Here is a 15,761-nt window from a genome sequence, read left to right as displayed (position 1 = left end):
CTAGAGCTGATGACACTACATCCACTTGCAGGCTATTTGTCTTAAGCATCGGAGATAGGCTTTGCAGTGCTTGTTCTCTGGATGCAGAATCTCTTCTACTGTGATAACACAAGACCAAAGACCACTGTATTTTTGCTTGTTTTTGCTTTACTGTGAATAAAAATGAAAGCTGTAACATTGTCTTTTCCTAGCTGTGCCCCAGTATGACGGGTCTCCTTCAGGATCAATGCCTTAATTCTTTGTGTGTTGTAGCATTTAATAAATATTGCAGTAAAAACGCATATAAATGCTGCAACAACATTGAATATGGCACTGACCCAAGAGGTTGAAGACCACATCTGGTGCCAGCATGGTACGTCCAATCAAATTTAAAAAATCGCTATCCCTCGGACATCCCATATTAGCAAAATATGTATCCAACGGATGTCCCTTGGACATCCTGAAAGAGCAAATAGCCTGCTGTAAATGTCCCTGGGACATCCACATATCCGGCTTTGACGTCCATGGGACACACGCTGGATGGCCACCTTGGTTGCGCCTTAAGCTCCAACGGATATCCATAGTACATCCGGAGGATATGTGCGGATGTCCGCAGGACATCCAAATGTCCACTAATTGTTGTCCGCTGGATATCCAGTGGACATTCATGGCCCATTGGGTATGCAGTGTCCCACAATATTCATGGGCGTATTCATGTAGCAGATGATGTTAACACTTATGGACCATTGGACAACTACAGTGCATTTCCATTCGAAAACTACATGTGTAGGCTAAAGAAGTATGTGCGAAAACCCGAAAGGCCACTGGAGCAGCTACACAATCGTATTTTTGAAGAACGTTCTTTCAACAAGCCTTCACCTAGTAGCTCAGCCCAACCACCATCTAGCTGGGGTGTCATTTTTATAGGTACAGAACGTGCAAAGCTGAAAGGAAGGCACAAAGAGGGACCTTTGCCTCCTGGATGTGTTGGGCCACAGTACAAAGCCCTTGAAGTTGATTCTGTTACTTTCAAACCAGGCAAAAGGGACTCCACAAGTATGCTTGATAATGGCACAATTGTAAAAATGGAGAATATTGCACACTCTGATGATTGTCAGCCTGTAATAATTCGCAGAAAATATGAAAAGTTGGAAGACCTTTACATGTACCCATGTAGTTCTTCACTTTTAAATGTACATCTGGCAAACCAAGCTTCTGGTCTGCAACTCTGGCCTATTTCAAAAATCAAAACGAAATGTGTGAGGCCTCCAGTTGGCAAAAAATTTGCAGTATTTTCGTTTGTGCACCAAAAGTGACTGTGCTCTTCAGAACATTTCAGCTACTGTTATTTATTCTTGTGTGTGTGTGTGTGTGTGTGTGTGTGTGTGTGTGTGTGTGTGTGTGTGTGTGTGTGTGTGTGTGTGTGTGTGTGTGTGTGTGTGTGTGTGTGTGTGCATTCAGCTTGACACGCCAACGTCACAAACTGCACAAACCTTTCAGGCTCCATGTTAAATGACAAAGAAAAGCATTCTGATGAGTTTGATAAATTGAATAATTGCTTGTGGTTAGGTGACCCCTTTGCTGTGATCTCATTCCCTGAAGAGGAGGACAGTTTGGCCATCATTCACACGTCATGGCTGAAAGGAGACCACCGCTCTACGTTTCGGCCAATAGAAAAAAAAACCCTGGCAAACGGTGAAAACTAACGATGCAAGGCACTAAGCCAACAGACTCTTGGATTGAAGTGCAGTGCGTCGTCAAACACTGGGCTGGTAAGGTTGACTGTTGCTTTCTCAATTTCTGTGTTGTAAAAAACTTTTTTCCCCCAGATGCCTATGAGAGGGCGCAAAACAAACTTAATTCCCTCCAGTACTCATCTGACAGTAACAGTGGAAGAGAATTGGGACGGGGCAAAAGAAGGCGGCAACGTGCAATGCATTTTCGAGATGACGAGGAGAATGGCAGCTCAGACTACGATGAAAGTGATGAATATGTCCAACCCAGGGCACCAGCACCACCTCAGCCACTATCCGTGACAGGTGAGGGAGATGTTGTCAGCATGCTATTAATTAGAAATGTGAATGACATTTCAAAGATTTTGTAAAGCTACTTTCAAGTTAGTTATCGCCTACTCTGCTGTGCAAACAGTAAATCTTCTGTGGCGTGTGTACGGGTGTAGAATAGAAATTTAGTTTCTAATCATTTTTTTCTTTAGGCAGGTGTGAGCCGACCTCGGGAGAGCCGTCTTACCAACTCCCGCACTGTACAGGTAACCTGCCTGAAGCAACTCAAATGCTTTATAGTAACCATTCTTTTACTTCAGTTGTTTGGGACTGTTCATTGTCACTCATGGAGGCTTCACAACCAAGTTCACAGGCCAGTATGTCTTTCACTTTTGTGGCTCTCTTTTCATCTCTGACTTTCTAAGTTTAGCCTAATGGATTTCGGGTTAACCGTAAGCTATATAATTGTCTACGTGGTAATTTCATTTTATTTCTAGCATCATAGAAAGTTTACTTTCACTGCCGTTCAGATTTTTCAGCTGCTTATATGCTTATGTCTAGGACTCATTCATACGTCCTGCAAGAAATTGCAATTGCTGCATTCTACTCTAGTTAGGTCGCTGTTAGGTGTGGATGCAGTGCCTGGTGTGTAATTGCCAAACATACGGGCCAGGATAGTTGTCCACCCCAAACTGTTCTGTCATTTATGCTGTGGTAGCAATTAAACCGGTATCATACTCAAAAGTTAATTAAGCCTTTTTGTACCCGCCGTGGATGCTCAGTGGCTATGGTGTTGAGCTGCTGAGCAAGAGGTCGCGGGATCGAATCCCGGCCACGGCGGCTGCATTTCGATGGGGGCGAAATGCGAAAACACCCGTGTGCTTAGATTTAGGTGCACGTTAAAGAACCCCAGGTGGTCAAAATTTCCAGAGTCCTCCACTACGGTGTGCCTCATAATCAGAAAGTGGTTTTGGCACGTAAAACCCCAAATATTATTATTACTATTATTAAGCCTTTTTGTACACCTTTGCCTTGGGACCACTGGTCGCACCATATCGAGTCTTCAGCCAGGCACACTTAAACTTGCTCTACCCTTTACTCAGCTGTTCTATTTGAGTTCTAATCAACAAACAGTTTGTTGCCTGTGAATTCTATTGCTCTTGAGGATATGAAACTACGACATGCTTAGTGCACTGTTCTTAAATTCTAAATATTTCACAGCATGCCTCACTTGGAACGTTGGCTTGACGAACTGAGTCTGCAGGCCTGAGTCAGTGCAGGGACAGGCGTTCACTTTATGCATATTGTGAAGCATTGTGCTAATCTTTAACTTCACCTACAGCTCCTGACTTAGTAACTAGTTATGCTGATCTAACTTTCCATATAAGCCTCCAGATTGAGGATGAAATCCATTTTCTGAACTGGCAGGAATGACAGCATCTGCTTAAGACTGTCAGATTGTTGGAAGCTTCATCCACAGGCTCAGCAAATTACCATATTACATTTCTTTCAAGGTTTCTAAGCCGGCCTTTTAAGACAGCCACTCCAACATAAGAATTTCGTTCTGCAAAGTTGTTAGCAAACTGGTGCATAAGGTTTGTAATGTAACTTTACACGACTATGTAAAGCTATTTATTCTCCTGCAGCTTCTTGATTGTCTCACCAGCCGTGAAATAATGCCTCTGTGCTGGCACATAGCGTTTTCTTTCTTTTTATATGTATTTTGTGTTGAGGTGAAGCATAACCAGTGGCCTCTTTCTGTTTCAGCTGTACTGTACAGACCAGCATCTATACAATTTGAGAGAAGGCAGGTAGAAGCACAAGTGCCTGGTATGACTTTAGATACGTGATTGCAGTTTAATGTTGCTTTGTACCACATTTGTGCACTGGAGCACTGCATATTACGATTAAAATGCATTGTACAGATCATAGAAGAGGGGGTATATTCTGTAAGTATCCACACAGTGGACACTTACAGAATACCCCCTTGCCCCACCATCTCAGCTTCTGCACCTTTTGTAAAAAACTAACTGGCTACTGAGGCTTTTTTGAATGAATATCAGCATAAGACATAACAGGACATGACACAAATGCTTTGTGTGTCATGCATGCAGTTTATTGACACATTCAGCTTTTTGCTTGTCTCAGCTAGTATATTTAAATTTTTGTCTGCTTGTGCATTCTGCTATCAAACAGTGTAAGCCATGGTGTCCCTGTTGTTTCAGATGCTTCGCACAGGTCTGTAGCTACCCATGCTGAAGCTCCAAGATTATACGCAGACTTGCAAACTCAAGGTTAGTCACCTATGTAATATGCATCTTTGTGCAGCTGTCATTCGCTGTTCCTAGTATTCGTTTTTGTGCATTTATTACACTGTGGTCATGAGGAGCATAACCTATGGTCTGTTTTACATTCAGGTTCAGCCTACAGGCCAGGATCCACACCTCTTGCTGAAACTACAAGGTCATGCACAAATCCACATGTGCTCGGTGTGTAATTCATATGCAATGTTATGTTCTTTATGTTGCTGCTGTTCGATTCTTGCTTTTTTGCTTATGCATTCTGTGGCCAGGTGGAGTTTAATCCACAGTGTTTTCATTTTAGATGCTTTGCACAGGTCAGAAGCTGCCGGCTCATTCACGGAATTGCAAAATCGTGGTATGTCATTTATGGGATATCCATCATTTTGTTGCTGTCATTCATTGTTACCACTTTTTTATTTTTTTTACATTTATTAGCTATGGTCAAATGCCTATTTTTTATGTTCAGGTTCATCATACACACCAGTATCTACACCCCTTGCTGGAGCTACACGGTCACGCACGGAACCACATGTGCTTGGTGTGTCATTCTGATGTCATATTGCTATGTTTGTTATGGTGCTACAGTTCTTGATATTTAGTTTCTTTAATGCAATTAGGATTCTTTGCCTACTTCAGGCGTTTTGAGCCTATCTAACTATCCTCTTGCGTCTTTGTTTCAAGTGCCTTATGCAGGCCTGCTTCGACACATGCTGAAGTTGCCAGCTTCACTGAGTTGCAACCTCTTGGTATGTCCCACACGTAATATAAATCTTTATGCTGGCTTTGTTCAGTGATTATAATTTTTGTTTTTGGACATTTAATGCACTGAAGTCAGGCAGAGCATAACCTGTGGTGTCGTTTATGTTCAGATTCATCGTACAGGCCGGTATCCACATATCTGACTGGAGCTACAAGGTCACACGCAGATCCACAAGTGCTCGGTATGTCGTCCACCTTCTACTAATCGTTATAGTTAATAGGGTTCAGTGGTGGATTTTAGTGTTGCTTGGGCGAAATTTTCAGGGTTTTATCTGTGAAAACTGATTTGTCTTCCTTTCTCATTTAATATTTACTCGAGACAAGTTCTTTTTTGTATTCTATATGTACCATTCACATTCATGATAGTCCATTAGCACAAACATTGACTATTGTTCATTGTAACGTATTGGAAACAGAAGGTGATGCTCATAGCACTAAATCAGCTTTCTTCTTTAGTTATCTTGCTGCTTCATGACAGAAAAAATTATGATAGAACCCATCTCATGATGACTGTTGATTGTAAGGTGATTAGCAAGCATTCAAACAATTTAGCAGCACACCACATTGCTGAAGCCACATTCGTTTAAAATCTACAGTGGCCATTCTGAGATCATCGTTGCTTTGGCTATAGGCGAAGTATGGTGTCTCTGGTATCAGCTCACTTTGTTACAGAACTCGCTTGGCGAGGTTGTCCATGAGCATGACAGCATAATGAAGACTGTGTGACGAAGATGTAATGATGAAGTGTGATGTCTAAAGAACAATGAAGGTATTATGACGACAACGCCATGGCGACAAGGAAATGGCAATTTTGAAATGATGACTATGGTATATCATGACAATGTGACGACTACAGCATGCATACAATGGGATGATGCACATGGCGACGACTGTGAGTGATGAAGGTACGGCAACAGCTGCATGACAACGATGGCGACGACAATAAGATGACATGTTTGAAGTGATGACAATCGAAAACAACAGTGCGATGACTGGTGTGATGATAACCATGTGATTACGATGATGCGATGATGGCATGGTGAGAGTCGGTGATGATGTTAGAATGACGAAGGTGGAACGACCATTACGGCATCACGACGGCAATATGCCAATGAAGTGTCCAACCATTCTGCCGTGGAGATAGCCAACTTTTTTGTTGGTCAAGGCAACTGAATGCGGGCTGACCCTAAAAATTTTAATTCTGGCTTTTTACATGCCTCCAGCAATATATGATTATAAGCCAGGCACACCGTAATGGGGGGCTCTGGAATAATTTGGACCACCTGGGGTTCTTCAGCTTGTACCCAGTACATGGCACATGAGCATGTTTGCATTCTGCCCCCATCAGAATGTGCATGCAGCAGCCAGGAATTGAGCCTGCGAGCTCAAGCTTAGCAGCACAACACCATAGCCGCTAAGCCACTGCAGCAAGAAGTGAGCTGACATATGAAAGCCCTTTGCAATGCACAGTGGTGCATAGTTTCCTTGACCAAAAAAGAAAATGGCTATCTCCGTGACTAAGAGATTAAATGCTCGTTTCGTTTTCATTATGGACACATCTGGTATTTAGGTGCTTTTTTTAGTGCCTTCTTTTTGATTTTCTAAAGCGTATATATTGCAGTTGCAGAATAAATGTGCTTGATAGCAGCTAGTGCTTAGTCCTATTCTCTCTTTCTCGTCCCATTCGTCACTCTGCTTTTCTGTCATGAAGCCATACTAACAAGCACAAGGTCAGAATTTCTTGCAATATTGCTGACTGTCCAGTCATTAATATATCTGCATTTTTATTTTTCAGCATGCATTCACATGTTCCCTGTTGAATGCTTTGGCGTAAATGATAAGCAGCAAGTTCTTAGAGCTCCATCTCTTAAGCTTGCGTAATTGAACAATATGTTTCTTTCACTTGTGCTATGTACCTGTGTAAATTGAAACACAGACAGCAAAGTACGTAGCTTCTACACAGTTTGCCTCACCTAGCTTTCGCTTCACGATAATGGTGTGAGCGTGAGTATTCATTAGCCAACCCTACACAGCTATGCAGCATGTAAGAAAATCTTTTGTATGTTGCCGCTGGCACACTACCTTTTCTCAATGTCATCATGATGGAGTGACACTGCCATGAGTCAGCGGCGCAGTTTATCGCTTCTTCCTCCTTTAGGAGCGCGCCCCATCATTCAAGCTATGACGGTTGGTAGCGTGCAAGCGGTGACTTAGAAAAGCACTTGTGGTCCATGGCGTGGCTGCAGCATTGTACAAATCGTGAATCCTAACTCACACTGTTATCACAAGGCCAGTGCTAGGTGATGAAAACTATAAAGAAGACATGTGCTCCGCTGTGTGTGTTCCAGCTATGGATTATAGTACGTTTAGTAGTGCTCATCACTGTTTCGTTTTTCTAAGTGTTGCCACATCAACTACCATATGTACACGAAAATAGGTTGACTACTGACATACTTGAACCCTATATAATAAACTCGCTGAAAAATTTTTAAAATATGATTTGAATATAGGTAGACCTATATATTTCTAGAAAAATGAAACACTTTGACCATGACACACCTTTATTTACTGCTCTGCTACTAAATCTCGTTAGTTGATGCCACAAGCTGTAACTTCGTCTGAACTGGCAGAGAAGACATCCTCGCTGGGTGCTTCGCAGGCATCTTTGGCGTCCCAAATGATGTTGTTTGTGCACCATTGAGCGCGTTAAATAGGCAGCATTCTTTAAAGCCAGTCTTAATAGACTGGCCTTACGGCAGGCGTAATGGTGGAATTCAGCTTGGTACTCTGGCTAGCCGTGTTCACAAATATGGTCGATAGCTAATATTAGGTAACAGTTTCGAGAAAAAAAAAGGTCTACCTATATTCGAATAAATGCCGTAATTTTTAATCTTGCAAATAGCGCTGAAATGAAAATTTACATAATACTAATGCCATTAATTTTTTTCTTTTTTTGTAGCCTTCGTGGAAAGGGTCTTACAGATACTTAATGGTATTAAGCAGACCCAGCAGGCCCATTCACAATGCCTTAATGAGCTGCTCAGCAATGCCAACAGTGCACCTTCACAACCTTGTGACCTCCCTGATTTGCCTTTTTCGGATGCGACTATGACAAAAAGCTTGAGACAGACAGACAAGCTCGACATCAGATGGTAATTTCTCTGCTTCATCTATTTTTGTAATTTTGCCAGTTTTGTGGCTGTAAGCATGTTTTAATTAGTGCTCCACTCCCTAATCATGTTGCTTCATGGTCTAAGCTCAGCGTAAAATTGCCTGTCTTGTAACTACAGTGGCCTGTAGTTACATGACAGAAATTGATACTGATGTTACTTATGACACTAAGTCTCATTCATGACATGCTGTAGGATTTTACATTAACTGCCTATGACAATTTTAAAGAATATGAGTAAAAGTAAAAGCCAGTTAGCATTTTTCTATTACAAAGAAATCATTTAGCTTGCAAAACTTTCAATGTTAACTGAGTCCCAATTTATCTTTATAACTGTATATTTTGTTTCTTTCTGACAGAAGAAGCACTTGGCTGTCCAAGGAGGGGACTCAACAAAACAGAAAACAACACGCATTCTACAGTCCCTCCTTAGTAGGAACGCAGCAATAAGCTTCAGTTGGTTTGGAACGAAGGGGAAGAAAAAATTCTCAGAGTTGAATCTGTGCAAGCTAATGGGTGGTGAGTTAGGTGTAGCAATTTTGATATCACTTCTTTTTAAATCTAGTGTCAAGCAGTATACTCACTATATTTAGGCTGCTTTGGCAGATTTTATACCTGATTGCCTAACTAGATGGATTTTCCATGGCAAAATATATATAATGTATGACATTGTAACAGCTTATGACTTATACACCTATTATTCACATTTTGCTAAGTTTAGTGCTGGTATTTAGTTTTATCTCTTTAGTAGAGTATATACTGGTCTAAGTTCTGCGTGGTGTGAAAAATTTATAGGAATAATTTTTCTCATGCATGCAGGCACATTGACTAATGACTTCAGGCACCCAGATGCCACCCTAAAGGATGTCGAGAGGGCCGCCATGACGTGGTTCCGCCATGCTGCCGAGCGACTTGCTGCTCAACAAATATAATTTTTTTTTAATTTCGCCACCAAATACGATCATGCTGAAGTCAGCTTTCTTGTTGCAGATTTTCTGCATGGCCTGTATGAACATATATTTTTTCACTAGTGTTTCATCCTTCTTTTTGTTTTGTTTTTATGTTACCATTTGCCACATTCAGTGCCATCATTTACTTAATGTATTGTTTCCTGTGCCTAGCTGAAATTTTTATTCCCTGAAACATAATTTCTTTATTGGTGCACACAGCTTGCACTGCCCAACTCTCTTCTAGCAGTGTAGGATTAAGAGTTAAGAGAGCAGAACTAAGACTAATTAAATGCATCATTGGCGTAACTGGGAACACTGTTGTACAATGTTTAAAAAGTGCACAGCAATGTACACAAAAGCACCTTAGCAAGTAAATACAACCTTGAATTCTGCACTACTAGATGAGTGTTAAGCAGGCTGTGCAAACCAGTAAAGAAATTAGGTTCCAGTAAATCAAAATTTCTCTTGGGCACAGGAAACAACACAGCAAAAGATTATTTTAAACTTTGTATTAATAGGTTCTGTGAGAAGAATGTGACTTAATTACATATGTGTTCATCTTATAATGGGAAGCGTGCAATAAAAATTAACATTTCGAAAGTTCAACTCTCGTGAACTATTGTCTAAGTTATAGTGCATTGTCCAACATGAAATTAATGTCGTGCATTTACAACAAGAAATCCAAAAACACTACATGCTTTAACAATTTATTTTTCTGCCAGATCATTTCTAAACTTCAGCCATCTTCAGTGTACTCCAAAATTCGCTGCCTTGTCACATTACTTTTTCTTTTATTTCTGTTCTAAAACTGTTTAAAGCATGATGGCCTTCAGTGCTTTTGTCATTTGCTCCTTTACCTTTTTCTCGTCCTGAAAACGTCTTCAAGCTCTTGTTCCAGGCTTGGAATTGAAACACAGAGGGCAAAATCCATTGTTGTTCATTTTATGTTGGGAACTTACACCCATTGCTGTGTAGCTGGATATGCGTGTACTTCTGTCCCCTCAGCAATGTTTCCAGTGTTCTCAAGATTTGGTAAATACAAAAACAAAGGAAAACAACAGAACCACTGAAAGCCATAAGCCTGCAGTCTTGGGAAAAAGCAGGAAAACGAGTGAATTACATCTCGGGAAGAATACGTTGAAAGTGATTGAAGTGAAGAAATGTTTAAAAAAAATGTACAACTTTCAAAAAGACAATTCTTTGTATTTATGGGTACCTGCCCTTTAAATGCCTCATGCACTGGTAATTTCTAGGAACAGCGGAATATGTAACATCCGAATGTGATCCCTGAATGTCCCAGAGAGCACATTTAATGGACGTCCTGTGGATATCCAAATAGGATCCCGAAATGTCCCGGGATCCATAATGGACACATAATGGAAGATCCTGTGGATGTCGTTTTTGTCTCATTTGGGAGGATTTGGGGATTTGTATTGGACATCCCAGGGACATCCCACACCTCCTAAGCAGGACATCCCAAGGATATCCAAAGGACGTCAGTGTGTTGTCTGGAATCTGTATCTCAACCATATGTGCCAGCTTCATACATGTGCAGTGAAATTATGATAACCACTGCGTCTTATCAAACATGTATTGGTTTTGCAAATGCGCATTACAGCTGACGGAACGACATACTGTAAGTGAAGCACAAGAGAACAAGGACAAAAGGAGGATACAACACTTGAAGAAGAAATGAAGAATTAGTAGGCGTACAGCAAACAAGCGATGACGGAGAACACACAATGATGCATCGGGTGTTCTGCGACATCGGTTTGACTACTTACGGTGTTATGGAGATCGACGGCATAAAAACGTACCTTCAAGTGTACTCCCTCAACCTCCGCCGCATTCAATATGATAATCAACGCCTAAACAAAATGAGGCACTATTTGTTGCCAAGAGTAGACCTCTTTATAGCAAGTCTATGTAATGACTCGCAGACGAAACCAGCATGCTTTTCGAAAATGTTTTACCGCCGTAGTATTCGAATGCCAACGGCCAGGAAACACATCGATACCAATAGGCTGTCGGTGGTTAATCAAGTACAAAAACCTTGACGCTATGACTAAAAAGCAGCTTCAACAATCAAATAAAAAAAAATCAACTGCCTATTTGCCTGAGGTAAAAAAACATCCTTAGACACTACGATTATTTATGTCAATGGTTTGTGTAAAGTGAAAAAATTCAGCATGTTCAGCGCCCCTAGCAGAGAAAGCACAAATTAAAGCAGCTCCACTTGCGCGCTTATGCTGAAACGCGCCTCGATTGATTTTTCGTTCTCTGTGGCCATTTGTTGAACTTGAGAGTGTGCGGGGCCGACACCACATGCAACTAAAATGCACATCTCGTCGAATTCTTCGTCGCTGTCGGACTAACAGCTCCATAGCCGCTTGCAAGCAGGCAGCCATCTTGATCACGTTTATACACACGCACAAAAAGTTCGATGCACCACACAATAAAAAAAAAGCAGCACGAATCAGTGGAGCACCCGGCCACCGAACACCTATCTATCGCGGAACTAGTGCAGCCAGTCCAGACAAATCGAAGAGACCTTTTCTTTCTCTATGCTATGGTTTTTTCTGCAAGTCCGCGCATGCAGCTCAGTGGTGGATGCACGGTGTCGCATTGCGACCTGCGTCATTTTCTCGTGTTCGCACAATCGGTGTGAGACATGTCGCACGTGAAATGTTTGATAGAAGTGCCTCACGTCCAAGTGATGTGGCCGTACGGGTCACGATGGAAGAATACCACAGTGCGCTGACAGCGCTCCGTTCTCTCACCTAGCCTATCTTCCACCGTGGTACGGGTGCTGTGGCGGTGTGCCCCGTTCTCGGAAGCGTCATCGGGTTTTCGGCATGCAGATTTCAGGTGCAGGGTCGTTCAAAATATGTGCGAACGCGGCGAATCGTGGCCACGCTCCGCGGAGTGTCAGCGCATCCGGTGCGGTCGCGCATCGAAACAATGTGGCGCAGGCGCACAGAAGACTGGAGACGGTGCTTCGTGTCATCTGCTACAGCGCGGAAGCGCACCGTGCTTGCTTTGCTTGGAAGAGCACCTAACTGTGTGCTGGCAGCACCCAGACGCGCCGAGATGGAATTGCCGTATTTTACTGACTGCAGCGCGTTGTTCAGTCCTGTGGAAGGGTATCAACTGGCAGAGAGAGCTAGCTTGGGCACGGCAATCTCTTATCCGCTGGTGCGGCTGATAAGCTGCTGCAAATAAGTGCCAAGCTAAGCGACTGCTATGTACTAGTGAATGATTGTCGGATGATTTGTGAAAGCACAATCCACAGCGAATTCTTTATGTTCATCGGCTGACAAACGTCAAGCTATTAGTTTTAAAAGTAGTGATGCCACTTTTTTTCCTTTTCTTGCTTATTTCTTATGCTGCCTCAGTAATAAAAGCGGTGTAATAGTCGAGGGGTGTGTCATTTTTCGCTGAACCTTGGGAGAGCAAGCGATGTCTTGTGTTCCAAAGAGCGAAAGATGGCGAATTGTAGCGCTAAGCCTACAAGCATACTCTCAGAGGAGGATATCAATGCTACCAAAATCGGCCACTTTCGACCGTGAACCGGATCGTTTGGGCACATCGAAAGAAGCGAAGAATCAAGGATCACTCACGGACAGGAAGTCCCAAAGTCACCAATGAAGACGACGGAACATCGTTGCGGCCGCTGTGGACAAGCCCACTGCCAGTGCGACTGAAATTAAGAACACTGTCGGGCTTCTGGGTGTGTCGAACGCAACAGTGAAGTGTCGCCTGCGCGCGGCTGGCCTCAAGTCAAGAATAGCTGCACAGAAGCCACTTGTGAGCGAAAAGAACAAGCAGAAGCGCCTGTCATTTGCCCGAGATCATGAGCAATGGACAAAGGAGCACTGAGGAAAGGTCGTCTTTACTGACGAATCTGCTTTCACGACCAGGTGGGACCAGCGTCAGCGAGTCTGGCGGCCTGAAAACTGCCGGTAAGTGTAATCATTTAAGCAATTGTATCCTAAAATGAAGGATCATTTTAGGCACTAGTATTAACTGTTATTAAGCTTTAAACATTAATATGCATGTTCTAACAAGTATCAAGAATAATTTTTGCAGTGGCCTAACAACTGTAGTTTTGCAAAGCGCGTACGTTAAGCAAAATGGCACATTAAACTTGGACAAAAATAAAGAAATTCTTTAAAATAGCGGCACAGCTATATTCAGTGACGAGCGCTGCAATGACGAGCTGGAGTTTCAGAGTTTGTGTCAGTTACGGCTGAAATCTATTGACATCAAATGTCATAAGCTGGCGTGTACATTTATATCGTGCAGAACATCTTATTCATCAAGAAATATGGGAATGGGGAGAAAGTGACTGTAGCATCGATTAATATTAGGAATATATTAGTGGCAAAGGAGGCTGCTATTGTCCTAACGTGCGTCAGTACTAAAGCCAATATCGTCTTGTCTGACAGTAAGGCAGCTGTTCACAACTTTTGTAAGCGGGTGGTCTCCAGTCAAGCCACCAAATTACTAAGAGGATACCCCTCAAGCAGAGAGGTATCCCTCATATGGGTTCCTGCTCATGAGGGCATTACGGGGAATGAGGCTGCTCACAGCCTCGCTCGAGAATTATACGTCCGAGCTGCTCTGGAAGCGCCCCTGAGTGGGAATAAAGACGCTCTCATGACGTATGAAGAAACACCTAGATAGCATAGGAGAACACTCACTTCCGGATGGGTCACCCATTCCAAAGGAGTGCAGGGCCTGGAGGAGGCTTCAGGTCAACAGATTCTTTCCGTACTCTATGCTGCACGATGAAGACACTGGGGAGCCTGAGCTCTGCAGTGGCTGCCACAGAACGACTTCGCAATATCACTTAATTTCGGAGTGTCAGGATTCTCCTGGGGCTAAATCACAAAGCATCCCAGACCTTGCCACCTGGGAAGAGCTGATCCGGAGCTACGACCCGGATCAGCAAAGACTCATCATCCGTCAGGCGGAGACAGCTTACTACCAGACTGTCTCCGCGGTCTCCGGTGCTGAGAGCCGACTGGGAGGCACCGCCTCCTAATTGCTGCGCCCCGACCGTGAGGCCCCATTATGACGGAAATGTTCATTCATTCATCAAGAAATAGGTGCCGATAGAGAGCCAATTTTTACAGTGTGGCATACGTAGGAATCACGCTTTGCCTGAGTCTTGGAATATTTGATGATCTCTCAAAACAATTGAATTCATAAATGAATGGCCTCGTTCGCAATCTTTTGTTGATTGTGTTAGGTGGCCCGGTAATGACTGCTAGACAATCCTAAAAGATAGTCATTGATATTTTTATTCCTTCTAGTTTGCTGGTTGCACCTGCATTTTTTACCAACGCTAACACTTTTTTTTTTCATTTTCTGCCAGTACATGCCTGAGTACATGCAGCAAGTCGCTGCCAGCGGCCGGTCCACTGTGAATGTTTGGGGCGCTGTGACCGCTGAAGGCCTGGTACCCCTGGTTCGCCTAGAGAGCCGTTTCAATGGAGACGCCTACTGCTCAATCCTAGACGATGTGCTCTTCCCGTACCTCCTAGAAGGACCATTTCCGGACAGCGACTTCAGTCTGCAGCATGGTAACTCCCCAATACACAAATCGAAAAGAGTTGCTGCATTTCTTGAGCTCCGTGACATCGCAGTGCTGGAATGGCCTGCTCAGTCCCGTGACCTAAATGCTACTGAGAATGTTTGGGGCATCATGAAGAGCGCTATGACCGACCGACAGCTGCACGGCCTCTCAGCGGACGCACTATGGCTTGTTGTTCAAGATGAGTGGGAGCGGCTGAGGTCCAATGCGAGCCTTTGTAGGTACCTATATAGGTCCCTCCAGTACAGGATGAAAGCCGTCATAGACGTAGGAGGCGAACCGACCTGCTACTGACGTTGGTCATGGAACTCGTTGAAGAGCAGCACATGCGAGAAAATAAAACTCCACACCTGAGCAAACCCTCAACGGACTGGGTGGATAATGAATTTTATTTCCTACAATCAGTTTTGCGTTCTCAATTGGATGCTTTATCTCGATGTCTACTTTTTTGGTCCATGAAAGGATACCTGATGTGCGGGTTTGTAATTTTCCTGCCAGTTGTCGACTCTGATGGATGGTTGCTTGTTTCATCATGTTGGCGATTTTTAAACGCGTACTGTATTCCTACCATGTGCAAAATGTCCGTAGAGGAGCACGGACACCTTAGGCGTCTATAGCAGGATACAATCTCAACTTTTGACGCGCTATCAGCGCAACTGTGTACAAACTAAATTCGCACATTTTTCTGGGAGTGTGAGGCACGTAGGAGCTTTTTCTGTCTCATGACGAAAGTAGTAAATAATATTTCGGGACACACTGCGTAGGGTTCAGGGTAAGCTAAGTGAAAAAAAAAGCTGACAGCAGAAAGTCAAAGGGAATCGGTGCAATGCTTGAGCGGGAGCCTTAGTTCGCTGTGCAGAGTAGGACTGTGAGTAGGGCTTTTCGTCGTTTACATTTTTATGCAGCAATATTCTGCGAAGTAAGAGAGAGAATCGGTTTTGTAACACGATGCGTAATCAGCGGCTTTGGAATTGCAATTTATTTCACTCTCTTCCAAGT

General features: G+C 43.2%; 1 protein-coding gene and 2 long non-coding RNA genes across 3 annotated transcripts in view; 2 read left to right on the top strand and 1 right to left on the bottom strand.

Moving 5' to 3' along the window:
* LOC142590587 (uncharacterized) overlaps positions 1-15,761 on the bottom strand; it is a 284,368-nt gene that overhangs the window by 54,692 nt on the left and 213,915 nt on the right. The window lies entirely within an intron of this gene.
* Positions 4,940-8,145, top strand: LOC142591275 (uncharacterized). The gene is made up of 3 exons (XR_012830428.1): positions 4,940-5,031; positions 5,155-5,226; positions 8,004-8,145. It is a non-coding gene; the product is annotated as an uncharacterized LOC142591275 (long non-coding RNA).
* LOC142590780 (uncharacterized) lies at positions 8,155-9,259 on the top strand. The gene is made up of 3 exons (XM_075703198.1): positions 8,155-8,196; positions 8,573-8,732; positions 9,033-9,259. The coding sequence occupies exons 1-3, from the start codon at positions 8,194-8,196 to the stop codon at positions 9,143-9,145; spliced, it is 276 nt and encodes a 91-aa protein (XP_075559313.1). The 5' UTR covers positions 8,155-8,193; the 3' UTR covers positions 9,146-9,259.

The sequence above is a fragment of the Dermacentor variabilis genome, chromosome 8 (genome assembly GCF_050947875.1).
Source record: "Dermacentor variabilis isolate Ectoservices chromosome 8, ASM5094787v1, whole genome shotgun sequence".
Taxonomy (NCBI): Eukaryota; Metazoa; Arthropoda; class Arachnida; order Ixodida; family Ixodidae; genus Dermacentor; species Dermacentor variabilis.
The sequence above is the reverse complement of the archived record's forward strand: the minus strand, read 5'-3'. Positions and strand labels throughout refer to the sequence as shown.